Here is a 27264-nt window from a genome sequence, read left to right as displayed (position 1 = left end):
AGGAAAGGAGGCGGAGCCTCAGCGTCCTCAGCCAATGGGGAGCCGCAAAGGACAAAGGCTCCAACTCCGCGGGCCAGACACGCAGGTGGGCTTTGCCTTTTCTAGAATACAAACTGCCGTTTCCAAACCGCCAGAAGTCGCTCAAGGCTACGGCCTTTCCACTTCTCATCGCTCATCATAAAATAAGAGCTGGTGTAGAAGGAAACAAATAGATTTATGGCATTTCTTGCAGTCGCCGCCTCGCCTCTTCCCACTACCCCTTCCTCCACAATGTTACTCTTTTCAGCCAGCCTTTAGAAGAATAGTCTGTCACGGTATACATAATGCTAAAATGTTGAAGAGAACGAATAATTTTATGCAACACAGTACTTTCCCTTTTGAGAAAATCACCTGTGGGAAGAGAATTTGGCAATAATCTTGAGACTTCCACTTTCTGTAACTCGGATCTGGCAATACAGACACAACCCACCCTCCCCAAATCCTACTACCAGAAACCGGTTGCAATTCAGACCAAAGTAAAGGCACATCGACTTGTTTCAAATACCTGCTCCCTGCTCTTTCACCCATTCAAACTCACATACTTGAGCTGGGCATTAACTGCCACCATAATCATGATGACCAAACTCCAAACGGGCTTCAACGTAATTCGTTTTCAAATATTTAAACAAGAATCATTGTAAATCAACCAAACAGTATCTTCAAGGCATAGATATGATTAAAAAAAAAAAAACACAAAACACTTTAAAGAAATTCAGAAAACAGTTAAGGCTTCCAGAGCTCTTAAGAGGCAATGCTTAGGGCACCAGTCTCCATTTATGCTGCACAGAGAGCACTTTCTACACATATTAAATCTTCCAAATAATAGTTACTGAGTGCTCATTATGTCACAGGCTCCCTCTTCTCCTGAAGATTGCATTTTGAAAGCAGAAATGCTAATTTTAGATTGTGATGATAGGTCTGCAGATGATACTTGTCCTTGGCCACTGTCCCGGGCCCCATTTTGGTGGATAAAAGTGAAATGAACCATTTTTGGTGCTTTCGTTCATAATATATTTAACTATCAAAGATAGAAACTTTCTAAAACCCCCAAGTACAAACCCCATTTATGGCATCTTTGGGAATTATTTATGCTTCTGTAGCCTAACCTTGGCAGGCCACCTCAGACACACAGGTCTTAGGTACTGTGCAGAATATCTGCAATGCATGTCCTCTTTCCACATTTCATCAATGACTCTTTTGTCCAAGTCCCTGAGAGGCAAATTGTTACAGTGAAAACATTTAACCAAAAATTTTCAAACCACTATTCACTGCTTTGATTTCTAGAACTCTTATTAATGATTTCAGGTGGTTTTATATTCTTCTTGTCCTTTCAGTCACTAGGGATCTAAATGCAAAATGATACTCTGCTTTGCATTTCTCCTTGCTCCCCATTCTTACTTCATGGAAGTTCAAGGCTCTTGGCGTGACCTCTGCAAAATTCAAATGTTATTTCGTTCCCACCTGACTCGAAACTGGCCTGAACACACATACTGTTTGTCACCTCTGTGCCTTTGCTCATCAAGACCAAGGCCTGAGATGTTCTTCTAGCCATCATTTTCACCTGACTACATCCTTTAAAACTCAGGGATCTCCTACTTTAGGAAGCCAATGGGTTAGAAGCATTTCCTCAGTGGCCCCATAATACACTCTCTGAGCATAACCTTGCTATATGTTTGGTTTGTGTTTGGCTCTTCTCTCAGATTTACTAAATACTTACCAAAAGATGATAACCTAGGGTAGTGTTGCTTTAATTTAAACCACCTGCACTGGAATCATTTTTAGGAGCTTGTTAAAAATGCCTTCCTAAACCCTACCTCATAGCTACTGAGTCAGATTCTCAAAGGAAGGCTAATTTCATTTGTACAACTAAAATTTGCAACCAGCTGGCCTGTGGCTGGACAAAGCGTAACCCAGAGCTCACCCAAGTCAACTGGGAGCTAGAGCTCAGTCTTTCTGGTTTTCACAAGAAAGCCAATTATAATGTGCACTGGGCAAATTATACTCTAGTGAAGAAGAGACACATCTTTTATCGATCAACTTTCCTGTCTCCTGCTCCCGAGCCCTTGCTGTCCTTTTCTCTTTCCTAGCTTCCAAGTCTCCTCCCTCTATTATGTATCTCCTGGGGAGGATATGAGCTTAACAATTTTTTTTCTACAAGATATACCACCAACAAAATTCAAGAATATGTAAGAAACACCAAACAGTACATCGTGACTGTCAATGTGTACCTGCATCGATTCAGATCCGTAGGTGTATACTTGCCACCACAATTTGCTTAAGGAAGCAATCAACTAGGAAAGTTATACAGCAAAGGAATACCCACACACACGCACATGTGTCTATTTTAAAAATCAAATATGCACTGTCCTTTTAGTTGGCAGAAGCATAAGAGTGCAAACTCTATAATCATTGACTTGCACAATATTCAACAATTCCTTGTTATCTGTGACATCTGAAATACTTCACTTGCTCAAATACTTAGCTATCGTGCTAAAATCAGACCCTAACCTAATAAAAAAATCTTAAATATTTTAACACCACAAAGGTACATGTCACATTAGACCATACCTCCAAGCTGTGACAAATTATGTGTTCAGGGTACATATACATTAGAGATTTCTCTCATCGTAGGCCAAATCTAATACAAAAATACATTTGACGCTCATAAATTAGAAGATCCATTTAAGAGCCTCCAAAATAGGAATGAGGAAGGAGTGATGCCAACATAAAAAAGCACACGTAGATCCAAGTTGTTCTGGTTATAGGATTATTTTCTTCATCCACGAGGGGGTAAAGAGCAAGTCACACCAAGCTAAGTTTCTAGGCAGATCACAGTTCACAGGCTGGTTAAATCATGGCACGCAGGCCAGAAAATGTTATGAATTACTCAACTCAAAAATGTTCTCAGATTTCAGTCTAATAGTACTATACCTGCACTGTGGTTTTTGTTAGAGACTTTAGAATCATTACCTACCCCATTAGGTAGGGAGGTACTCTCCATACTCTACGGCCCTGTTGACACACACAAACCACAGGGGCTATCCGGCACCAAACATAGGAAGAGTTATAAACAGACCTACTCTTTGACTATTAAAGTGGTCAGTGAACTGAATACAAACTTATTTGAATCCTGAAATCTCTCTGGAGAGATACAAATAAATTTTTAAAGCAGTGAGTGCAGGAATAGTTTTTGTTTAATCCTAAAGTACAGGGCTTCATGTAACCTTTGAATACTGAATAATAGTTCAAACAATATTTGAACTGAAAATTCAAGTGAGTATGACCTGAACCAAGAACTTTGGGTTCAGAATGCTCCACAACCCTTACTGGAAAGTCTGGCTCATATGCTATAGCCAAGGACAAAATGGCTAGGGCCAGATTTCACAAATTCATAATATTCTTCCCTTAAGCCTCCATGAAATTAGGCTTCCGATATTTTTAAACACCAAGTGTTTTCTTCAGAAAGCATCTACTTGGCTTCTGCATCTGCTCATTCACTGAATGTAAGATAGCAATCTTTTCTCTCTGGCTAGCGTCAAAAATCCAGGCAGGATTCACACCAGAAAGAGTCCATGTGAATAAAACACTTTGGAAGTGAGGAATCACGAATATAATTTAGTCAAAGTCGGTGAGGAATAATTATTTCTTTCAAAGAAATTATCATTCCCTCAGAATCAGATGAAGTAGGTTAAAGCTGTCAACATCCTAGCTGCTCCTCCTAGGTTTTATTTTGAAAAGAAATATTAAAGTATTAATATCATATGAGATCATGCTTCAGCTACAATGATATGTAAATAAATGACACCCCAAGAGGATACTCTCTTTAGCACAGTATAAATTTTAAAAAATCTAACCTTAAGCCTGAGCCAAGTTAGGCACACAATTATGGCAGAAATTCTCAAGTGACTGAGGTATTTAGACTCTTCAAAAACAAAGGTGTGCAGCACTGAGCTAAGAGGTGAATTAAATGACAACAAAAATTAGCAATGAAGGATTAAAAATTAACTTTGAACTCCTTTTATAGAATAACCTGAGCTAAGGAGACAATGATTAAATCCTGGCAACAGATAGCCCAGCAAATCCTTCACCAGCAAATATTCTGAGGGAAAAAAAACAATCACCTATGTTCATTTAAGAATACCTTGTCAAGTAATTTGTTAAAAGACCTCCAAAAGTTGGTAACGAGATAATTTATCACAAAGATAAGGAAACTCCTAAAATATAGGTATTATTTATCTAGCCAATAGACCAGGCTTTCTAATAAATTAGCAAAACAGTTCTACTTTTGATTGTAAAACTATCTATTTGCTTCTACTTGGTTGGCTTTCAAAGGAAAAAAGTGTTCATTACTTTGAAACATTCTGTAGACGATCTGGAGGTAAGTATTTTTGATGACACAACTTCAGCTGAAGCGCATTTGTGTTTTAATAAGGAAAACATGAAATTCTGGGTTATTAACACATTTTGTTTTACAAGAATATTCTGTCTGTGGTCAAGAGATCTGTGTTCTATTCACTGCTCCACTGATAACAGGAATAATTGATTGGGATCAATTAGCCTTTTTGTGCCTGAGTTTGTCTAGACAATGGGAATAAGAATATCTGTGCTATGTTATTCACAAGTTAGAGGATAAAATAAAACACTAGAAAGCACTTTTATTTTTTTTCAAAACACAATATAAATGCTATGTCATAATACTGTTGATAATTTTACAGGTGCCTCCTAGTGTTATATGCAGTCGGATGTGTGCTTAAGGTAGGCGTTCCTAGAAGATCACAGGTGGAATATTTAGTTTGCTTTTATTTTAAAAATAATAAATCACAAAACTAAAATGTTTGAACAAGGTCACTTAACCCTCTCCCCAGGTGGTTAGTTATAATTACTAGTATCCTCATTATTATTACTTTTTAGCTATACGTTTAAAAGAGGAGATCTTTAATATGTCAGCCTAACTGGGAAAATGTGTCCCTGGCACAGGTGGTTTTCAGAAGAAAAGCCGGTCTTCGGGCTTCCAGAAGAGCTGTGTCTTCTGCTTTCATTTTAAAGTGCAGAACCTGGTAGGGAGGGACAGAACAGGAAGTCCGAGTCTATCACTGAGGAACCAGTTCCCTCAGAGAGGCCAGAGCAGCATGGATGCGGACATGCAATCTGTTTTCAAAGTCGTAGCCAGAGAAATCCTCCTGTAAGACCAAAGAAGGAGATTTATGAACTCTATGAACTGAGCCTTCTGAAACACTGCAACATAAGCCACACGATTTTGTGCTTCCTCAAGTAAAATCTCTCACACTGCTTCCCATCCACTCAATTTTATTTCCCAAACCTCAAACTTTGGGTTCATTTCTAAAATGTCCAGGAGGATGTCATTAATGCTGTCTTTGGAAAATTGTCTTCATGTTATTCCTGAAATAGTAGTCTTGAACTGTGCTCAATCTAACCTGCTATTAGAAATTCTTCATTCAAGACTATAGTTATGGGGGTGCCTGGGTGGCTCAGTCGGTTAAGTCGACTTTGGCTCAGGTCATGATCTCACAGTTCGTGAGTTTGAGCCCCGTGTCAGGCTCTGTGTTGACAGCTCAGAGCCTGGAGCCTGCTTCAGATTCTGTGTCTCCCTCTCCCTGTGCCCCTCCCCTGAAGTGTGTTTTTAAAGCAGGATGGGCGATTTCATTGAGTTTCTTATATTAGTAATTTCACTTAAACATCAAGGGCTCACCAAATCAATTAGTTATTACTTTTCCTTTCCAGAAATATCAATCAGAACAATCATCTCACAAAACTTCTTGAATTCAGACTCGAGTGGACACAACAGAGGGTAAGAAGGGCCCTGGAAAAAGGTAGATACAGTATTTTTACCTTTGCTTGAAGAAGTAGAGTTCTGCCTCTTGCTACAGTCTATGAATGCAAGAAAAACATAATATCTTTTAATATCTATATTTGGACATACTCAAGCAGAAAATGTTATAACAGGATAGATTAATTAAAACAATTCACAGTAGACACAGAGGTGAGTCAACTGCTCATTCTAGTTTAGTCACTCAATTTTTCTTTAATGATGCTTGTTAAGTTCACACTAAGGCATTACTAAATAATTATGCATAACCCTCATTATACAACAAGAGATTAACAACTTAGAAGAGTTATTATAGCTTAAGATCTTAGAGAGCAACCTAAAACTGATGATCATTAAAAAGTTTACTTGACATCAGTAAGTTAGACTTTGGAATGCATTACTGGTTGAGAACATCAGCTTCACGTTTCCAGAAATGGACCAGGCTTGTTATATTTTAAGTACACATTTTAAGGCCATATTAAGAGTAAAACTTTTCCTAAAGAATATGGTGTTAGGGTTTTCTACAAAAAATGACAAAACTTGCCTTTTCTACTTTGGTAAAATTAGAATTTAAAATGACTTACCAATTACAAGCCTGTATTTGGCGAGATGGGCTACATATTTAAGGGTCAGTCTTGAATCATATTTCTGTTGATTTAGCTCTAATTTTAGAAAGCCTATTTATTTGAAAGTATAATGAACTTACTAAAAATTAGAATCTCATAAAGCTAGTATTATGTAACTGAGTTTCTAAAAGAAGGTAGCAAGCAAATCCACTCGTTTAAAAACAAAACTTCCCCAGTATACTTAAATACGTAACTGTCAAATTTACATGGCATTCTGAAATTTTTAAAGCAATCACCACATCATCCTCATTTATTCTCACCATAATCTCCATTCACTTGGCAAGGCAGGTATTTTTTATCCTGTTTTACACATTAGGAGGAAGATACATGGTTCAGGAACATAACCAGCCTCCTACACTAAGGTGAAGGCAGAGTCAGAATCCGAATGCAAATCCGTGTTCTTCTGAATAAGCCGTACTACTTCATATCCTACCATTCTAAAAAACGCAATGATTTTCCCCTCGAGTGAGTTTTTGTCCAAAAAGGTACATTTATACTGCTCATTCCAGAGAAGAAACTGCCTCAGTAAACATAGTAAAAGAGGATGACTCACTTCTTGGATTTTTCCTGCATGAAATCAAGGAAAACAAAACCAAAAACCCACCATGTTCAATTCACTGACTTTAAATGAAGGATGCTTTGTGCCTGCTCACCTGTGCATTTTTGCTGATGAACGTTATTTAATCTATATGAGGCCTTACCTCCGGTTTGTCTAACAGAAGACAGCCAAGTTCATAGCAAGCATATGGCTGGACATATAAGTTATTCTGACGACACAACTCATCTTTAACAGCGCGCTGAAAGAACTGAAAGTAATACAAAAGTTACTACAATTAACTCATTTTCCCACCTAAGGTTCATCGCATCTTCAGGAGACAGAAGGGGGGACTTATCTCTGTATTCTAGATGTTTGTTTTGGCACCTTATTTCTTCCCAACCTCATCCATATCTACAAGCCCGCTGCATGCTTGCCTCCAGGCTATGCTACCCATCGGTCAGCTCAATTTGTGCTTCTTCTATTTCCAGTTGACAACCTAGTCTCTACTGATCTTTTTTTTTTTTCAACTTTTTTTATTTATTTTTGGGACAGAGAGAGAGACAGAGCATGAACGGGGGAGGGGCAGAGAGAGAGGGAGACACAGAATCGGAAACAGGCTCCAGGCTCCGAGCCATCAGCCCAGAGCCTGACGCGGGGCTCGAACTCACGGACCGCGAGATCGTGACCTGGCTGAAGTCGGACGCTTAACCGACTGCGCCACCCAGGCGCCCCTAGCCTCTACTGATCTTAATGCGGAAAACATCATGATCTGCATCTCAAAGTAACATACCAATATTTAAAACAGGAAGCACACAAGCCAAGAATCCACTCCTGACACGTATCTTGACTGTATCTTGCGGATACTTAAGTATGTGATCTAAAGCAGGCTACTCAGAGCTGTGTAATAACTATCATGACCCTGTGCTGAAAAAGTAATTTAAAATTGGGGCGCCTGAGTGGCTCAGTCGGTTAAACGTCCGACTTCGGCTCAGGTCACGATCTCGCGGTCCGTGAGTTCAAGCCCCGCATGGGGCTCTGGGCTGATGGCTCAGAGCCTGGAGCCTGCTTCCGATTCTGTGTCTCCCTCTCTCTCTGCCCCTCCCCCATTCATGCTCTGTCTCTCTCTGTCTCAAAAATAAATAAAACGTTAAAAAAAAAATTAAAAAAAAAAAAGTAATTTAAAATTATAAAATAAAAGTATGTCAACACTCTAGGATTTAAAAGTCAAAGTCCCCTACTACTGTACATGAACTCTTTTAAAGAGTAATCAAAATTACACTGGGATATACTTCAAAACATCCAACGACACAAAAACTTTAGAAAAATTCCCCCAACTATATTTGAAAATAATGAATGGTTCTCTTCCATATAGTATGTACACAGAATATCTTAAGCTAACACTTTTCTAGACTTTACCTCCAGAGTTGCTTTGGTAATCTGCAGTTACAGACACAGGAAAAGTGAACGCACGCTAACATATCTGATCATCTTGGGGATTTATCTAGCTATGAGGCTTCATTTTGCTCCTTTAAAACTGTCTGCATCCTTATTTCCTCCTTCTCCAACTGAGACTGTCATCTCTGATAAGTAACTCCTGCCAGAAGAAAAGCCTGTGTATAAAGAAGCAATGTAAGAATCTGAAGTTACACGTTACTAACTAGTATTCTCCACCAGCACCTTCCAGCATCTGAGAGGAGAGGACACGGATCGGTAGAGGGTTAAGCTCACACTGCGGCGAAAGGTCTGGTTTTGTTGAATGCTTTTTCCATTGTCCTTATTCCTAAGCACACATACAGGCTTTCACAGTCTATGTTCCTTGGCCACAGCATTAACGGTTTACCTGAACAGCATCTTCTGAGTTTCCGAGACATTTGTGTATGGCACCAAGAAGCAAATACTTTAATCCAACAACAGATGAATCATCCACTTCATGGCAAGCTTAAGGAGAAGTGAAAACAGCAGCAAGGATAATAATTCACTTAATTTCTTAAACATCATGAGTTAAGTATTTCATTGTTCAGTGACCTGAATATTCAGTTCACAATCCTGCCCCCTGAAACTCAGAAGGCTCCTTTTCCTCATCCATTAGTGAATACCCTTATTCAAAGAAAGGCAAAGATATCAAACATCTGGGCATCCAGAGGACTCGGAATTATATCATATTGTTAGTAGGAACAAGAAACCAATCTGCAAAGGCTACATACTGCGTGCAGGATTCTAACTATATGACATTCTGGAAAAGGCAAAACTCTGGAGGCGGTAGTTCCCAAAAGTCTGGGGGAGGGAGAGGAAGGGAGGAACAGCTGGAAGACAGGGGATTTTTAGGGCAGTGAAATATTCTGCAGGATACTACCTCTAAGTGTGGCTACATGTCAGTTCGTACTTGTCAAATCACACAGAATGTATGAAACAAAGAATGAACTCTAATGTAGGACTAAACCCTAATGATGCGTCAGCATTGGTTCACTGGCTGTAACAAATGTATCCATCTGGGTGGGGGGGGGGGTGAGTAGGGGGGTGGGGAGGGGTGGCAATGTTGATGGGGAGGCTGTGTGTATGGGGAAGTGAGGGGTGTGGTATGTGGAAACTCTAGTACTTTGTTTAATTTTGCTAAGAACCTAAAACTACTCTATAAAAATACTTCTAAAAAATTCTATCATATTAACTTCATAAGCCATATGGCGGGCACCTTTCCACGTTTGTACTGATGCATTGCACTCATCACTGAGGGGGCATCCGCCGTGACCCCTCCACTTCAAGAAGCTTGCCATCTACCATGCAGGATGGGCACACATGTTGGAGGATGTTACACGAGTTTTTCCAAGGAAATGAAAAGGGTGGAAAATTGGAAACACAGTGGAGCTAACAGAGGAGGAAAGGAAGTTAACAGTTTCTATGGACCAACAGAGATACTGAGATTTGGTAAGATTTTATAAATAGATACACATACATATGTACACACATATACACACACACCTTTGTTTGTGGCTGGTTTAAGCCTCAATAAAAGGTGATATTTGAGTAAAGACCTGAAGGAAATGAGTGAAGGAGCCACATGGATGTTCAGAAGCGCATCTGCAGACAGAAAGAAGAGAAAGTGCAAAGGCACTGAAGCCAGCGTGTGCCTGGTGTGTTCAAGAACAGTGAAGTGAGTGTGGCTGGAGCCTGGTGAGCAAGCAGGAGGAGCAGTGAGAGGCAATGGGGTGGACGAGGGGGGAGAGTGGTGGACAGATCAGAGCCCTGTAGGCCACTGAATGGACTTGGGCATTTACTTTAAATGATATGAAACCACAGAGGGTTCTGAGGCCCAAAATAACACGACTTCATTTAACAGGATCACTCTGGGCACTATGTTGAGGATATACAGAAATATTTTTAAAATGCAGAGGAAGAAGGGCACCTGGGCGGCTAGGTTGGTTAAGTGCCCAACTTTGGCTCAGGTCATGATCTCACAGCTCATGTTCGAGCCCTGCACTGGGCTCTGTGTTTACAGCTCACAGCCTAGAAGCCTACCTCGGACTCTGTCTCCCTCTCCTGCCTGTGCTCTCTTTCTCTCTCTGCTGCTCACCTGCTTGTGTGCTCATTCCCTCTCTCTCGCTCCCCCTTGCTCCCCCTCAAAAATAAACATTTAAATGTTTAAAAATAAATGGATAAAGAAATAAAATGCTGAGGAAGAATGCAGTGCACAGGGCGGGGGAAGGGCTACAAATGAAACCACAAGATGAGCACTGTAAGAATCCAAGTACATCTGCTGATGAAGGAAGTTACAGATGGGGGGTCTGAGAAGCTGAATACACAAAGCTGGGTCAGCACTTAATTAATGCATTTGATTGCTTTCATCCACTACCAGTTTTTTTCTGGAACTATTACTCTACAGAGATCTTCTCTGTACTCTACATGGCTGAATAGATTTGGATCATTACTGCTTAACACTGGGGAATGATAGAAACTAATTAATCGATCTCAAAACTGCACTAATATTTAACAAAGATATTAAAGAATTATATCATGTTTACTCAAGAGCCTCCCTTTCTCCATGACCACATCATTGCTATTTATTTTGATACCTGGAAAGGGATTCAGAGAATATTTAGTCACATTAAGTGATAATCATTTCTATGCCTGTCAATTACAGCCTATTTTATATGTGCATTTGTGTCTGAATTCTCTCTACACAGTCTCACATTTGTGCATTACAAAGAATAAAATTCTGTATTGTTCCTTAGAGTTAGACATTGCTAGACATTCTAGTCTTGCATCAACAACCAGGGATTGTTTATTCTCTGTGAACTTTTCCCATAGCTATAATAAAAATGACTTTATGAAGGCTATATTACCATAACCTATGGTCCTGGGTTTTTTTTGGTTGTTTTTTTAGTATTTATTTATTTTTGAGAGAGAGAGCGAGCAAGCAGGGGAGGGGCAGAGAGAGAGGGAGACACACAATCCGAAGCAGGGTCCAGGCTCTGAGCTGTGAATACAGAGCCCTGTGCAGGGCTCGAACTCATGGACTGTGAGATCATGACCTGAACCGTAGTGGGATGCTCAACCAACTGAGCCACACACACGCGCCCCCCCTATGTTTTTTTCAAAAATACATGAATCAAAAATCTAGGCTTCTAATTACAGTCCTAGGTATTTACTCAAGAGAAATGAGTATATGATGTCTACACAAAAGACAAGTACACTTATGATGTATACTTATGTTTGTAGCAGCTTTACTCATGATGGCTAAAAAAAACCAGGAACAAATCAAACGTCCGTTAACAGGAGAAAGGATAAACACACCATGGTACAGATTTAGCCCCACAGTGAAGTGTCGCTCAGCAGGTGTAAGGAACGAACTACTGATACGGGCTACAACATGGATCACTCCCAGAGGTGCTATGCTGAACAAAGGAAGCCAAGCCAAGCAATGAAAAGTACACACGGTCTGAACTTCTATGAAGTTCAAGGACAGGCGAAAGTAATCTGTGGAGAGAGAAATCAGAACAGCGGTTGCCTTGGGGTGGGGACTGACCGAGAAGGTGCCCAAGGGAAATTACAGGGGTGGTTAGAAATGTTCTAGATCTTCATTGTGGTGGTGGATGCCAGCACGCATATATTTGTCAAAACTCAATGAAGCAGATACTACCTGTTCATTTTAATAAACGTGAATCAAACTTATATAAAACAAAGGGCTTTTGCTGGGGGGAAAAAAACGTACGCATCCAGCAATCCCCAGGGCTATAAGAGTCGGCAACACTTTGCAGTCATTGCGCCTCAGCACGCACCGCCAACGATGTGAGCATGTCCGCACATTCCCGTGCTGCCTACACCTGTCACCTATATGCAACAGAGCGTTCTTCACCACTCCACCATCTAATCCAAGAATGGCAGATCTGTACTCTCTGAATCAGATAACACTAACGGGAAACCGAAGAAACCGGCCGATGAGTAGAGTTTTTTTATTACCTTGACTCATCCTCTGCAGGTTGGGGAAGGAGCAGTTGGGGAGGGCTTTCCACAGGTATAACACTTCGATGGAGGCCAGTACACACAACGCTCTGGTGGGAGCTACTTTCCGAAACCTCTCTGCCTGCAAGTGTGAGAATGATCACGCTGGGTTTGGGAAAACGAATTCAAATAAAAACATACTCGAGACATTAAAAAATGCACAGTTCATCTCTGACATCAACAACCCCCTCCAACAAAGCTAACAATGAGAACTTCTCTCTATATAAAAATTTTTGGCTTTCTAACCTTTAACGTATGATAGATATGCCTTTCATTCATTATTCAACTCCATCTACTGTTAAGATCCAGGGTGCATTCAGAAAACAGGATAAAAGTGGATTCATTTCAGTTTAAATCCAAGGAATTTATAAAAGCTGGGTGACCAGTAATAATGAATGGGCTTACGTGGAAGATGTAATTAATACTCGATGCATTTTAGTTACAGCTTTATTGACTTTTTAATTTTTTATCTAGTCCTAGTGGCCTCAGTGGTATTCCACATTATAATCCCGTTTATACTCAAGCTAAGTCACTAAATGTTCATTCATTAGTAACAAACTAAAATCATGGAAAATTCAGGATATGACAAGTTGTCATGTAACCCACAGTGATTCCACTAACTTTTTTTCCTAAAAAGTGTAGAATAAATTAGGGTCTTTGTCCCTGCAGTACTGGGCCTTTCTACTGGTACATTTGATGCATGTTTTTATTTTTTAGAAGGTCCAAATGTGATGTGTTCAGTAAATTATTGAGACTCAATAGTCTGTATCTCTTGCCTAGATTCTGCCAATTTCGATGCTTCTGAAACCACCCAACTCCTTAGACAGGTGCTTTCCCTTTCCAGATGTGCTCATTAGCTCTACAGGGTCTGTAATGTGTCTACCCACTCAAAGAAATAACAGCTGTTTTAGTCACGTGCAGCAAAACCAGCACTTTCCATTCAAAAGAGAAGTATGCCCACGGGGGTAAATTTTCTCCACGGTGGCAAAGTGCACTGGCAAGTAAGTCGCTGGCTTGGATTAGGATTTCCTAAAACTTGTCCAAGATGGTGTCGGTTACAAATGCCCGTCACAAACACACACCAGATCAATAGGCTCCAACGTACCTTTTTCACTGAGAATTGTTCAATCTGATTGTTTTTCCTTTTGAAGAGCTTCTGAACTTCTTTAAACACTATCTGTGCCCCATCCACGTCACCGGTGGCTCCCTGACAAACTGCAAGAAACCATTGTTGTACTCCCTAAGTATCAGGGGAAAAATGCCACGGAAAGACACTCAGGCTGATGGTACTTGGAAAACGTTACCAAAGAAAAACACGGGAGGGAGCAAGTGTTACATAGAGGCCTACAACATCCTGTTGATTGTCACACCACTGCCTCAACAACTACTTCCTTGGGTTCCCAGAGTTTTGTGGGGACATACAGGAAAACCGTGGTCCTGGTCCTCTCGTTGGGCGCTAGTCTTGGACGTGACAAAATTCCCAGCTATTGGCACAGTGTGGTCTAGCTGAGGCCCACATACTCAGAAAGTGGAATAAAAAGGAATCTAGGAAAGAATGATAAGGAGCCAAGAAGATCATGAAGTTTCATGGTGGATGGAGGGTACCTCTCTGTGCCTGGAAAGAAAGTCATGAAATTAATCTTACACATGTTCGTGGGCCACCTACCACCTACAAGCCACCAGCAAGAACATGGAAGAAAACACATGCTTTAACCCTAAAGAAACGTAAATTTCAGCTGGAGAAAGAAGATACACACATAGTCCCATAGCTATAATGTATATGTTGATAAGAGCCTTGAGGGTAGGAAAACCAAAGTGCTTTTGGAAAGCTTCAGGAAGAGAAAGGAAACATTTCTTTCTGGGGTGATCAGGAGCTAGGAGTCAGTCTGAGAGCCTTGGAGGATGGTAAGATTTTGGCAGCCTGCACACAATCTTCATCCTACCCCAAGCCCCAGGCAAAGACTTAATCGTACTTGCTTCGTTTTGTATCTCTGAAGGTGAAACTTTACCAACTTTACCAACCACTCTTCTCAACTACAATGGCACTGAATTCATTTATATCAATTTTTTTTCTTAGATGTTGTCTTTGGCACATATTTTTCAATCCCCAGCTGGAATGTCCATTGATTTCCTAATTCCTCCTTTATTCGAGCGCCCCTAAAACTAGGTGGTCCTCTATTCACATTTTGGGGCGTGGTCAAGCAGAGCACCGGGCCATGGCATGTCACAGGATGACACCTGTCAGCAGGGCCGAAGAAGCAAAGACACCAAGACTCAGAGAAGGCTGTGGATGTCAAGGTGATGGGAGAAGCAGAAGATTTTCTGCTGGGAGCATGAGGGATTAAGCTGAATGTTCAAGGGAGGGGCAACCACATTCCGTTAGGAAAGCGGCCCTGGTCAAAAGGACAGGGTATGAATTCATCCAAAATGACCTCATCTCCTGCAGCTTTGGCATCTCAAAAACAGAAGGAAATGCAGTGATTGTTTTGTATACCAACCCCATCAGGCTATAGATCAGAGAATGTAAAGGTCCAAGAAAGTTAAAAGACTTGCCTAAGGTCACCCAGTAAGCAAATGAAAAAGGAGTAATGTCTGCTGCATCTAGTCTGACATCCTTCTCCGACAATCTGTAACTTTCTTAGTCACATAGTTTAAAAAAGGGACAGATGGTGGTGATGGCTGCATAACCGTGTACATGCACACTATGCCACTGAACTCAAAAATGGTGAAAATGGCAGATTTTACATCATGTGGATTTTATGACAATTGAACAGTACAGGAAACTAAGTCCCTGGTGGCAGTGTTTCTGGTCCCTGAACATCCATCTGCCTGTCGACATGTACCTGTCCTTCAGGACCAATTCAAATGGCAGCTCCTGCGAGATGGCAGATAGCTTGACAGAAGTGATCGTCCCCTTCCTGTGTATGCTTTGTAGTGGAGCTCCTGACACCTCTTGCCATCTGCACAAAATCCCCTTGCAAAGGCAGAGACTAGTCTTTCGTGCTTTATCAGCTCCCACAAACTGGTATAGTCCTGGGATTTCCAATATTTGGAGAAAAAATACTCCTCTATATAGCCGCATTGCACATTTATTTGTGTTCCATGATCAACAAAGATTAAAAAAGAAACAGCTGCCCACGAGTGACTATGTGACTCAATAACATGTTAACAACTGATGGCTGTGCTGTCGTGAAGACCTCTGCTTTTCAGTTCATGCATTCAACATGTTGGGCACACGGAGGCTACTCAGGAAATAGCTGGTACTTTCATCGGAGATGCCTGTGGGTTCTATAAAACAACTTTTTTTTTTTTTATGTTTATTTTAGTTTTGACAGAGAGAAAGACAGAGCATGAGCGGGGGAGGAGCAGAGAGAGAGAGAGAGAGAGGGAGGGAGACACAGAATCTGAAGCAGGCTCCAGGCTCTGAGCTATCAGCACAGAGCCTGATGCGGGGCTTGAACCCACAGACCGCGAGATCATGACCTGAGCTGAAGTCGGATGCTCAACTGACTGAGCCACCGAGGTGCCCCTGTAAAACAACTCTTAAGGTGTGAGACAAAGTATATTCACCACTATACTGAAAATAATCCTATTCAAACATAAGCTACAGAGCCATACAAAAATGGATGCCCTAGGGGGACTGTAGTCAAGAGTGTAGGTATAAAGAGCTTTCATGTTGACTCAAAATGAACCACAGTTTTAGAACATCCAGGATATGCACACTTGCCACTGTTAATTCTCTTAAACAGATCAGTTAGGGGACTGGAATAACAGGAAATCCTTCATTAAACACAAATATTCAGGGAAATGAGAGATTTAAAATTATGTCTGAATTTTAAAGAATCGCTTATATGGCCATGTAAGGAGAGTTTATCAGAAGCAGAAAATGCACAGCCACTTGGTACTTTTCTTTAATTTCCACCTCTGCAAGTGTACATCATGATGGCATGACGGCACTTTATGCATCTCAGGGCACAGACATCCCTTTCTCCACCAGGTGGCAGCATATCTTTATCTCCTGAGAGGAGGCCAAAACATGCACTCTTACTCATATCAGCAATGACAAGGGGTCTCTGCTAAATGATAGGCAGTGTTCAAATACCTCATGTTCTACAAAATTACACTGTAAATTTAAGAAGGTTTTAATAAGTAAAACAAGGTTGGAGCAGACTACTCAAATGCAACTTTGTAACCAGGGCACTAGTGATCCAAACAAAAATATTAACACAATTTAAAAGACATGTTAAATTCCGTAAAAAATATTTAAATTCTTAAAAACTAAAAACCATATTGTAGAAAGTAAAGGATAGGAGTTAAGGGTAGGCTGAGGCTGCTTAGGGCAAAATACACAGAAACCCTCACAATAAGCGTTTTCAAAACAGAGCCTATGACCAAACCAGCCGAGAGGGGGAGCTGGTGTGCAGGACTGAGTCAGTCACCGCTGGGTGACTAGGTAGCACAGAACATTAACATGCTACAGAAAAGGAAGGAGAGGAAGGAGAACCCCACGTCTTCTTGACATCTCCCTCCCATCCGCCAATGTGTGTGGTGAACTCACCACAGAAATAAGCTACTCACCTGCAGTTAAATAGGCGTAATAGCACTGGGACCACCTGGACTCATTTTTCAGCCTCTCAAAGGAATCAAATGCATCCTTGAAATTCAGCTCTATCATGCTGCACCAACCTATGAAAGAAATACTTTTAGTATGGGACCCCAAAGTCATGATTCATATCCTGTCTTTAAGCTAGGAATCTGATACAGCTGACCATCTTTGTCTCAGTGCCACATGCACGCTACCTGAAAACCTGAAGACTTTTTTTTCTCTTAAGTATTTTCAATGTGACATTTTGCATAAGGCAAGACAGCACTTCTGACTTCACAACCCATTAAGCAGTATGGAAGCAGTACACAGAATGACATAAAGATTTCCATGAAAACACCCTAATTTGTATCCTACACTCCAATTTGGGTGGTGAGATTAATCTAAGTACAGGAGTACTTCTCCAAGAGCAGGCACAGACACAGAAAAGGAAGGACTACTGTTAGATTATATACATAGTGAGGATCTCAAACAGTCTTCAAGCACCCGGGTGCTCCTTAATGATTATTATTTCTCGAACCCTTGTGAGAAGTAGAGACAACAAGCCAGTTAGAGATTAAGTACTCCCCCCCCCCTCCCTCTCCAGGTTGGCAGCAGAGCTGAGAAAGAACCCCCTCTTTCCCAGATCAAAGCACCAGGAGACAGGCATTCTGGGAAGAAGTGGCAGCCACAAAAATGCAGGGAATTCTACCCTCATTTTTACAACAGTACCTGCCATTGCCACATCCCCCTGTGTGCCTGGGCACCTGGCGTACTTCTAATTCTACTAGAGGCTTGCTAAGGTGGCGGACGGTGTTCTCATTTTACCAAGGAGAAAATCTAAGGCACAGAGAGGTGGGTGAGACTTGCTCAAGGCCACAGAGCTTAGAGGGAACTGCTAAGGACTCAAGGCCACTGCTCTCTGCTATCTACCTCCTGCTATATCTGCTTCCTCGTGAAGTACTTGTGCCATCTTGGACCTGCCTTTTTAGTACAGGGATGAGAGAGATCCACACTTCCAGAAAATCCAGTGTCAATTCTATGGGATAGGAGAAGTAGACATAGGACAGTAAAAATCGGGGCTGACAATGTCCATCCTGTAAGATGGGAATTAAGTGCAAAATATGTAGAGGTGCCAATGAATCTGAATCAGAAGCTGAGTTACAACTGGGCTTCTTTTTCTTGGGTTAACCTTGCTAATAGGCCTCAGGGTTAGGCTGTGATGATTTCCAACCTTCCTTCAGCTCTAACCCTCCACACTGCCACAGACCTGAAAATGCTGCACCAAAAAAAGAGGCCATCATAATCATTGTGCAATACATGCACATATCAAATCGTTAGGGCATACAACTTGAATACAGTATATGTCGATTATATCTCAATAAGTGGAAGAAAAAAAAGAAAGCAGTATCTTAAGAACGAAAAAAAGGCCACCAAATCTAGGCCTTAATTCAAGTTCTTTGAAATACATTCCATCCTACATTATGGCTACTACCCAGAGCTCCAGCAGGGTTTGTATCATATACAAATATTTTTTCCACTGGATTATACCTCATCTCTTTTCCCTAACCCATAACAGGTATTTAAAACACAATACTGTTTCACTAGGAAGTGCCCAGTCTTTTAGTTTGTACTTCTCTTTAAAAAGATTTAGAGGCACCTGGGTGGCTCAGACAGTTGAGCGTCTGACTTCAACTCATGTCATGATCTCACAGCTCACGGGTTCGAGCCCCGCGTCAGGCTCTGTGCTGATAGCCCAGAGCCTGGAGCCTGCTTCAGATTCTGTGTCTCCCCCTCTCTCTGCCCCTCCCCCACTTGTGTTCTGTCTCTGTCTCTCTCTCTCAAAAATAAACATTAAAAAAATTTTTTTTAAAAGATTTAAAGTTATTCAGGAAGACAACTATGTCCACAGCGTATCAGCAAGTGGCAAGCATCCCAGGGTCCCAACCTGACAGGTGTCAAATGCCTCCTGTGCACCCCCCATTTGTCCTTTTCTCTCTGCAGGGGGCCTTAGAGTTCCAGTCTTCCTGTTGATTCCATCACTGCCTCATTATTTCTCCTCACCCTGGCCCCCTCATTCCCTTTCTAGGTGCTGTATGATGTGACCTTGCCCTACTGGGCTGAAACCCTAACAAATATGAAGCCCTTATTACAACGTGTCATTATTTCAAACCCAAACTTGTATGGATTCTCCTCCGCAAGACAGAGCACCTGCTACAAAAAAGGACTGTGGAATTACTAGGGTAAACAGGACAGAATTTAGTGCAGTCAGCAAAAAACTGAGTAACAGCTTTGGGGAAGAGGGAGAAAGCTGTAAGCAAGTAAGTATTTCCATGTCTGTTTATAAATGTGTCTGCAGGAGGGAGGCGAGCAGAAGGAAGGAAGCTAACACATGTGGAGGGTGTTCTGAGGACCAGGAGCCCCACCTGACACTCATTCCTACTGCATCTAAATCTCACAACCACTGAGGGCAGGCACCCGAACACTCATGACAACCATGAGGCTTAAACCGTTTGTCCCAGGTCTTTGAGCTAGTCGGCAGAAGGGCTGGGATTGGGGTCAATGTGCCCAACTCTCTCCCACGCTGTATTTTTCTTTTCAGGTAAACACCACTGTGAGGGAGGAAAACTTAGTTTTGGATTCCAATGTACAGTCCGGTAAGGTTATTTACAAATGAGTTTTAGTCAATTCTTTTCACAGGACCTATTATCCTAAAATCAAATGTTCTAAAGAGTAAACTAACGCAGTAATGACAATCACGGAGATAAGTTATCACCCCTTGTGCTCTGATGACAAAGTCTTACCATAAATGGCAGCAAGTATTTTACAGAAGATACAAACTGAACAGCATTAATAATGCAAACGTGCACAAGAATGAAGACTTGTGACAGGAAGCTAGACATCCAGCCGGACACAAGAGGAATGCATGAATGCCAGGTCGTGACAAGAAGCTGGACAGACATTTCATATTTACCGATTTCATACAGACAGACATGCTGGATCTCTCTCTGATCTATCGCAAGTTCCAAAGCAGTATGGAAAGAAGTCAAGGCACTGTTGATTTGACACTGAGGAAAGAATGAAAACAGAGTTACTGGCTAAGAGCTGCCATGAACATTACAATCCTTTCCATTCCAATACGTCTTCTTCCTTAACAGTCATTTTAAACAGATTAAACAATTTAGAGATTTCTGGGGGCACCTGGGTGACTCCGTCAGTTAAGCATCCAACTTCGGCTCTGGTCCTGATCTCACAGTTGGAGGGCTTGAGTCCCGCATCGGCCTCTCTGTGCTGACAGCTTGGAGCCTGGAGCCTGCTTCAGATTCTGTCTCCCTCTCTCTCTGCCTCTCCCTACTCATTCTCTCCTTCCCCCACCGCCCTCAAAAAAAAACATTAAAAAAAAAAAATTTAAGATTTCTGGAACGTTCCAATTTGTCTCAGTTGTGAGATGAACCTGGCTAGGCACAAAACACTTCTTTTGCTCTGGCGGGAGATGCCCCCACTGAGGGCTTGCTCACGCCTTCTCCTACAGCATACTTTTCAGACTTGGACCATACAAAGGACTTGCTCCACTGTAACTGCTAATCCAGCCCCTGGTTACCAGAGAGGTCCTGCAAGGACAGGGTCTAGATTTCACCCTCCTGTGTATACAACAGGCATATGTTAGAGATAACTACAGGTTTGGTTTCACGCCCCCAGTACTGCAAATACTGCAACAATGTGGGTCAGAGGAATTTTCCGGTTTCCCAGTGCATACAAAAGTTACGCTCCTACTATACTGTTGTTTAAGTGTGCAATAGCATGATGCCCAAAAAACAGTGCACATATCTTAATTAAGAAATACTTTATTGCTAAAAAACGCTGGCCATCATCTGAGCTTTCGGCAAGTTGTAATCACAGATCACCATTAACAATAACAAAAAACTTCAAAATATTGCCAGGATTACCCAAATGTGACAGAGACATGAAGTGAGCAGATGTTGCTGGAAAAATGGCGCCAACAGACTTCACGGAGGGTTGCCACAAACCTTCAATTCGTAAAAAACCCCAGATCTGCAAAGCGCAATAAAGGACAACAAAAGGGAGTGTGTCTGGCCCCGCCCCAGGCCAGAAAGACCCCCATCGGTATTGAGTGACTGCGTGAAGCCTCCTTTAATCCTGCCCTCAGCTCGCTCTCCCTTCTGTGACCCACTCCGCCTGCCATACAGTCCTAGGTCAATTCTGTACCTAAAATGCTGTCTGATTGCTCCCGGTCATCACCTCTCCTCTACCCACACTCACTTCTGACTTTTGCATTAATCTAGTACTGTCCAGAGTCCAGCAGACTCTCCCAGGACTGTTCTCACTCCTGATTAAATACATTTAGTGTTTCTTTCCACTAAAGAGCCCTTTCAAAGTCTGCCAACCTCATACCAGAGCACCTGATAAAAGCACCTAAAAAGCATCAACAGCATAAAAGAGTTCAAGTCAATCCTAAATACAGCAAAGACAGGTGTTAACAAATACAAATCCTAAATGCCCTACAAATTTGGCACAGCCCTGCTCTCAGGGGCCTTCCCTGCCCCTGCAGGTGTCATTCCATGCCCGCTGCCCCACACTCAGCCCTCCCTGGGGTCCCCTTTGTGCCCGTTCTGCTGATCCCTGGCCACCAACTTTTCGGGGTCCCTACTGCCTCTTCTCCCCACAGACAGCCAGGCAGGGGCAGGGAGGATCACAAATGAGAGCCTGCGGCATTTCGCATATCTCGGCTCCTTTAGTGATGCATGGTCACTGCAGGAGGCCTCTTGGACACCCACATGCCACACAGATGAGTCAGGGAGATCCTCAGGACAGCCAGTGACTCAGGAACATCGTAAGCCAAATGACTCGTGAACCAAGGCCTCGGCTGAATCAATAACTATTCGCGTCCCATAGTAACACTTCACTGGGCCAGGACGGTTCGGACTGTGGTGTTCAATCTCTTAGCACCATCTACGGAGGCGAAGAGAGGACATACATCCCCGCGCCAGTGACTCCTGTTCTCGAGGAGGTTAACATCTAGTTGGAGGTAACCTCTTAGGAATGTGAGACAGGCCCAACCCTGTCAGACATTCACACTGGATGTAAGCACATAGCCACCAAGGTCCCAAAGAGGCAAAAAAATAATAATTATTATTTTCAAAAATTTTTAAGATCTCATATGCAGTGTGCATGTGTGTGCGTGCACAGGATGCTCATCACACCGCCCGCTTCCCCTTTCTGGATCAACACTTCTTTCCACGCATCACACACACACTCAATTTAGCCCGTTTGCACAAAACCGCAGTGCTGGCAATTCTGCTTTGCAGGCATCTCCTCAGTTTGCTAAATTCCTGACCCTCAATGGTCCCACACAAAATACTTCTGGATGAGCCACTGCCACCAAGCTGTCTCCAGCTGCAGGACAATGCAATGCCACACCGCCCTTCAGAAGACCAAAAACTACTTGTGAACACTAATTACCGGGCAACTACTAAGTGCCTAGGATGGTACCGGCTTGAGGTACAAATCACAGCAAAGCTTTAAATGCAAGTGTAGGAGAGACAAAAAGAAAAAAAACCCATCTGAATGAACATTGTTTCCCTTAACCCTTTCAAAAATCTGAGATCGCCATGTATTCGGTTCCATTTTCAGATGGAGAAACGAAGGTTCCAAGAGGTGGAGTAGTTCGATCAAGGTCAACAAGCTAGAAGCAGACTAGCATTCGCTCTGCTGTGCCTGCTTCCAGAGCGAGCTTTCCTCAGGCAGGGCACATCCAGGCCCCATTACATTAAAAGCCTTGAGATGGGGAGATTATCCTGGATTATCAGGGTGGACCTAAATGCAATCACAAGTGAGGGAAGCAGAGGGGAGGAGGCGACGTAATCACAAAGGCACAGACTGGAGGCACAGCCACAAGTGCAAGAACCATCAGAGCCCACAAAAGGTCTTCTGGGCCTCCAGAGGGAGGGCAGCCCCGACCACTTTGATTTCAGCCAGTGAAACAGAGTCTGGACTTTGGACCTCCAGAGCTGTGTGAGAATAATGTCTGCTGTTTTAAGCCACCAAGCTTGTTACATGGCCTTAGAAAGTGAGTACAGGGTCTTGCTTTCAAAATTAAACTGTGAAGAAAGTACCGCTGATCCTTCCGTTTGTTAGAAGCGCTCTGACAGAACACGAGACCACTATGGAGCTTAGCGATACTATTCCAAGAATAAGCATAACTACAAAATAAATGCTAGTTCCGGCCTGATTACTCATTAAGGAATTGCAATGAACAGACATTAAAATGGTGAAAACAGATTTCCCCTTTTTCACCAAAATAATTTAAAATAAAAATAATCCAATAGGGGTTTTTAGGATTATAAATTCTAATATTCACAACAGAGCAGAGAAAGGAGAATTATCCTCAATTTGATACTTGATTCACAGCCTAATTTTTTGAGGAAATACACATACGCTGGGCTCAAGAGAATACAGAAAACGGGCTAGCGTGAAATAGCCGTGAAGCCCAGAATCGGAGGTCAAGTACCACCTAGGCTTTTGTCTGGTGAATTACCCACGGACACTGTATCACAAAAACTGCCTGAAAGTCTCCATTTCTTCACTGGTAAAATGAGGAAATAATGTTGGCAAGCATCTGCAAAAGCATGAGTCTTTGCCAAATTAAATGGAGCATACTTGCTGCCAAATTAAATTCAGCACAATGTGTAAGTACTGCTTTGTTACTACAGAGACACAGAGCGTTCTTCCAGCCATTCAGGACTTCTTTCTGGATGGCTGTACTCCTAGGCAGTTTATGATACTTGCGGCGACTGTCAAAGGGCTTTGTTCCTCCATCATATTCTGCGAGTGAATGCTGCCGGTATGGAGGAAAACTCTGGATGTTTGCAGGATGATTTTGCATATGTCACATTATTATACTCATGGATCCTCATGATTGTTTTAGCTTTTTCTCTTGGATCTGGGGAGATATTCAAATCATTTGCAAATAATGACAGTGTTGTCTCTTCCTCTACAAGAGACTTAATTGGAGAGAACCACCAGTTAAAATGCTGTTAGCAAGCACAGCACGCTTTGCTTTATTCCCTCGCTTTATTCCCGTCTTTAATGAGGATGTTCTAACGTTGCAACATTAAATATAGCTTGAGGCACGTTTTTAGTAGATGCCACCTTTACCAAATAAAGAAAAGCCCTTTCTATTTCTAATTTGCTAATAGTTTCTTGGTTTTTGTTTTTGTTTGTTTTTTTTTAAGTGGATTTCATTAAATGCTATTTGGGCCTCTACTGATGGGACTGTGCGGTTTTATCAATTACCTCCTTAATGCAGGTCATAACAGGAACACATTTCCTGAGGCTGAATGACGCTGGCCTTTCTGAAATAAGCCCTACTAAGGTCATAATACAGCATATCAAAAATACATTGTTGGATCTAACTTACTAATATTTATTTAGAGCTTCTATGTTCAGAATGAAGTTGACCTATAGGTTTTTGTTCAGTGCTCTCCTCTAGGAGTTTTGGTATCAGGATCATACCAGAACTAGCAGACTTGTAGAAAATATTTTCATACTTTCTATGCTCTGGAACTATAAATAACTAGTTCACTACAAAGCCACGCCTTTCAATTGAATAATTCATTTAAAATGTTTAAAATACCATAACTTCAATTTTTTTCCTTTAATGGAGACACGACATAACAGAGAATGTTAAAATTTAGTCAATAGTACCAGATTTCAGCGCCAACTTCACAAACAACACAGTTTTGGGCCTTGACAAAAAAATTATAATTTTCAGGAGATCTTGAAATAAATGAATTAATGCACACACAATACTCTTGGGGAAGGTACATTGCCTTTAAAAACAGGTGTATGTCATGGGGCACCTGGATGGCTCAGTCGGTTTAGCAGCCGACTTCAGCTCAGGTCATGATCTCACGGTTCATGAGTTTGAGCCCCGCATCGGACTCTGTGCTAACAGCTCAGAGCCTGGAGCCTGCTTTGGATTCTGTGTCTCTCTCGCTCTCTGCCCTTCCCCTGCTCATGCACTCTCTCTCAAAAATAATAAATAAACTTTAAAAAATAAAAATTAAAAAAAATAAAAATAGGTGTATGTTACCTGTTAGTAGTGCCGGGAAATCACAATATTGTTTTCCAACATTTAGAAAGAGGATTTGCAATAAATGGTAATTAAGCTTCTCACAATTTGTTTTAGACTACTGGGAGAAATTCTAGATTCTTTCCTGTAGGCATAATTAAGAGCCATTTAAGATTCTACCAAAAACATATAAATCTGTATTCTTGCCTAACCCAAACACAGACATACCTGGAGAGACAAGGGACAAAGGAAAAAGGAAACATGTAAGTGGCCACAAATCCCATTTTCCAAGTTTAAAAATGTAAGCTATTTCCACATCAATATATTTTTAAAGCCCTTTAGAAAGTAAAGATTTCAGGGCACCTGGGTGGCTCAGTCAGTTAAGCAGCCAACTCTTGATTTTGGTACAGGTTATCTTACGGTTCCTAAGATTGGACCCCTCATCAGGCTCCACACTGACAGCACGGAGCCTGCTTGGGATGCTCTCTCTCCCTCTCTGTCTCTGCCCCCCCCCCCGCCCCCATGCACTCTTGCTCTCTTTCAAAATAAATGAACTTTTTAAAAAAAGATCTCAAAGTACAAATATGAAAACACAAAGAGTCCGAATAATTTTCAGAGTCATCACAGTAAGCTTGCAGTTACTAATGTTACATTCTATTCTACTCAAAGATTCCCACTAGCAATACCAAGCTGAGAAGATACATTAAATTCAGATAGCAAGCAAAAGTTTCCCTTTGTAGAGTCGTGGGGGGAAAAAAAAAAGGTGTTAATGGAAACAAGGCCAAGTCCTTTTGGAGACCTGACCCAGACTCTGGTGCCAAAAGGACATCAAATTCCAGACTTCCCTGAATCTGTAAGGCAAGATTCCACTTCCCCAGTGAACAGTTTCCTTTTGTGCCACCGCCAAATTCTGTTTAACATGAAATGATAGCATTCAATTGCCAACAAAAAGGTCTCAGCTCAGAGCCAGTCCACTGGCATTCAAATAATGTTGGTACCACTTAATTCTGTGGTGTTAAACACAAGAGAGGAGATCGCTGTTTGTGGTGGCAAATCCAAGAACATGATAGTTCCTGTGGACCCAGCCACTAGGAGAGGGTGTTCCTATGTGGACCACTCTAACACGCAGTTGAGCATTTTCAGCTGTTAGATATGGAAGTTTGTAAGATACAGGCACATTCTTTCAAGAGGTTTTAAGTAACCAGGAAGCAGAGTTTGTCAGGCACAGGCAGAATTCCTGAGATGTGTCCAGAATGTCAAGAACACAGTATGTACTCTGCAAGTAAGAGCCTGTGCGTGTGTTAGACGACGAAAGGGTTTAGGGTGCCTGGGTGGCGATTAAGCGTCTGACTCCTGATTTCACCTTGGGTCATGATTTCACAGTTGGTGAGTTCAAGTCCCATGTCGGGCTCTGCACTGACAGCCTGGAGCCTGTTTGGGATTCTCTCTCTGCCTCTCCCCACCCCCTCAAAATAAATAAACTTTAAAAAATATATTTGAAAAAAGAGAACGAAAAGGGTCACAAAGTATCTAAATTCATGAGGCACCTGGGTACTAAATATACATGAAATATATAAAAATAAATACATAAAAAGCACCAAATATTCAGAATACTAAATATTCATAAGACATTAATATTCAGGTGGCCTTAATCTGACCATCCATTGGTGACACCCATGCTGGCACCGTGTGTCCTCTACCCAAGAAACACTAACAAAACCCGAGGGTCCACTGCTTTACTGTGGCCAGTGACGTACAGAGCAATGCAAGACATTATATGCGTGTATGCTGGGCCTCAGGTAGCACGGCCTTTCCCCCCGCGCCAGCACTCCATCCTCAGAGCATTAACCGAGGCTACCCTTTTCGCTTGCTTCTTGCTGTTTTACACTGATTTGATAAACCATGTGGTTCATGTCTACTTTAAATTGGCGTGTGACTCTTTCCATTTTGACCCCTGAGAGAATTTTGGCACATTGAGGGAATGTGCAGGGCACCGTACTCAGAGGCTACCAGGGTATCTGAGGTGCCTGTGAAAAGAAAGGAAAACCCTAAGCGCCTGTGAGG

At 41.9% G+C, this 27264-nt stretch overlaps 1 protein-coding gene and 1 long non-coding RNA gene across 2 annotated transcripts in view; one reads left to right on the top strand and one right to left on the bottom strand.

Annotated features, from left to right (window-relative positions):
* The first annotated feature begins 9 nt into the window (after positions 1-9).
* On the top strand, positions 10-20475 carry LOC128777075 (uncharacterized). Its single transcript, XR_008422246.1, has 3 exons — positions 10-85; positions 5782-5848; positions 19711-20475. It is a non-coding gene; the product is annotated as an uncharacterized LOC128777075 (long non-coding RNA).
* Positions 4441-27264, bottom strand: part of TTC39C (tetratricopeptide repeat domain 39C) — a 107442-nt gene continuing 84618 nt past the window's right edge. Inside the window, exons 7-14 of the mRNA XM_019465527.2 lie at positions 20083-20176; positions 17105-17212; positions 13632-13741; positions 12485-12608; positions 8871-8968; positions 7194-7298; positions 5890-5928; positions 4441-5219 (exon numbers count right to left, since the gene is read on the bottom strand). Of these exons, the coding sequence (XP_019321072.2) occupies positions 5130-5219; positions 5890-5928; positions 7194-7298; positions 8871-8968; positions 12485-12608; positions 13632-13741; positions 17105-17212; positions 20083-20176 (768 nt within the window). The 3' untranslated portion in view covers positions 4441-5129. The remainder of the gene's footprint in view (positions 5220-5889; positions 5929-7193; positions 7299-8870; positions 8969-12484; positions 12609-13631; positions 13742-17104; positions 17213-20082; positions 20177-27264) is intronic.

The sequence above is a fragment of the Panthera pardus genome, unplaced genomic scaffold (genome assembly GCF_024362965.1).
Source record: "Panthera pardus isolate Hobbes unplaced genomic scaffold, ASM2436296v1 HiC_scaffold_15, whole genome shotgun sequence".
Classification (NCBI taxonomy): domain Eukaryota; kingdom Metazoa; phylum Chordata; class Mammalia; order Carnivora; family Felidae; genus Panthera; species Panthera pardus.
The sequence above is the reverse complement of the archived record's forward strand: the minus strand, read 5'-3'. Positions and strand labels throughout refer to the sequence as shown.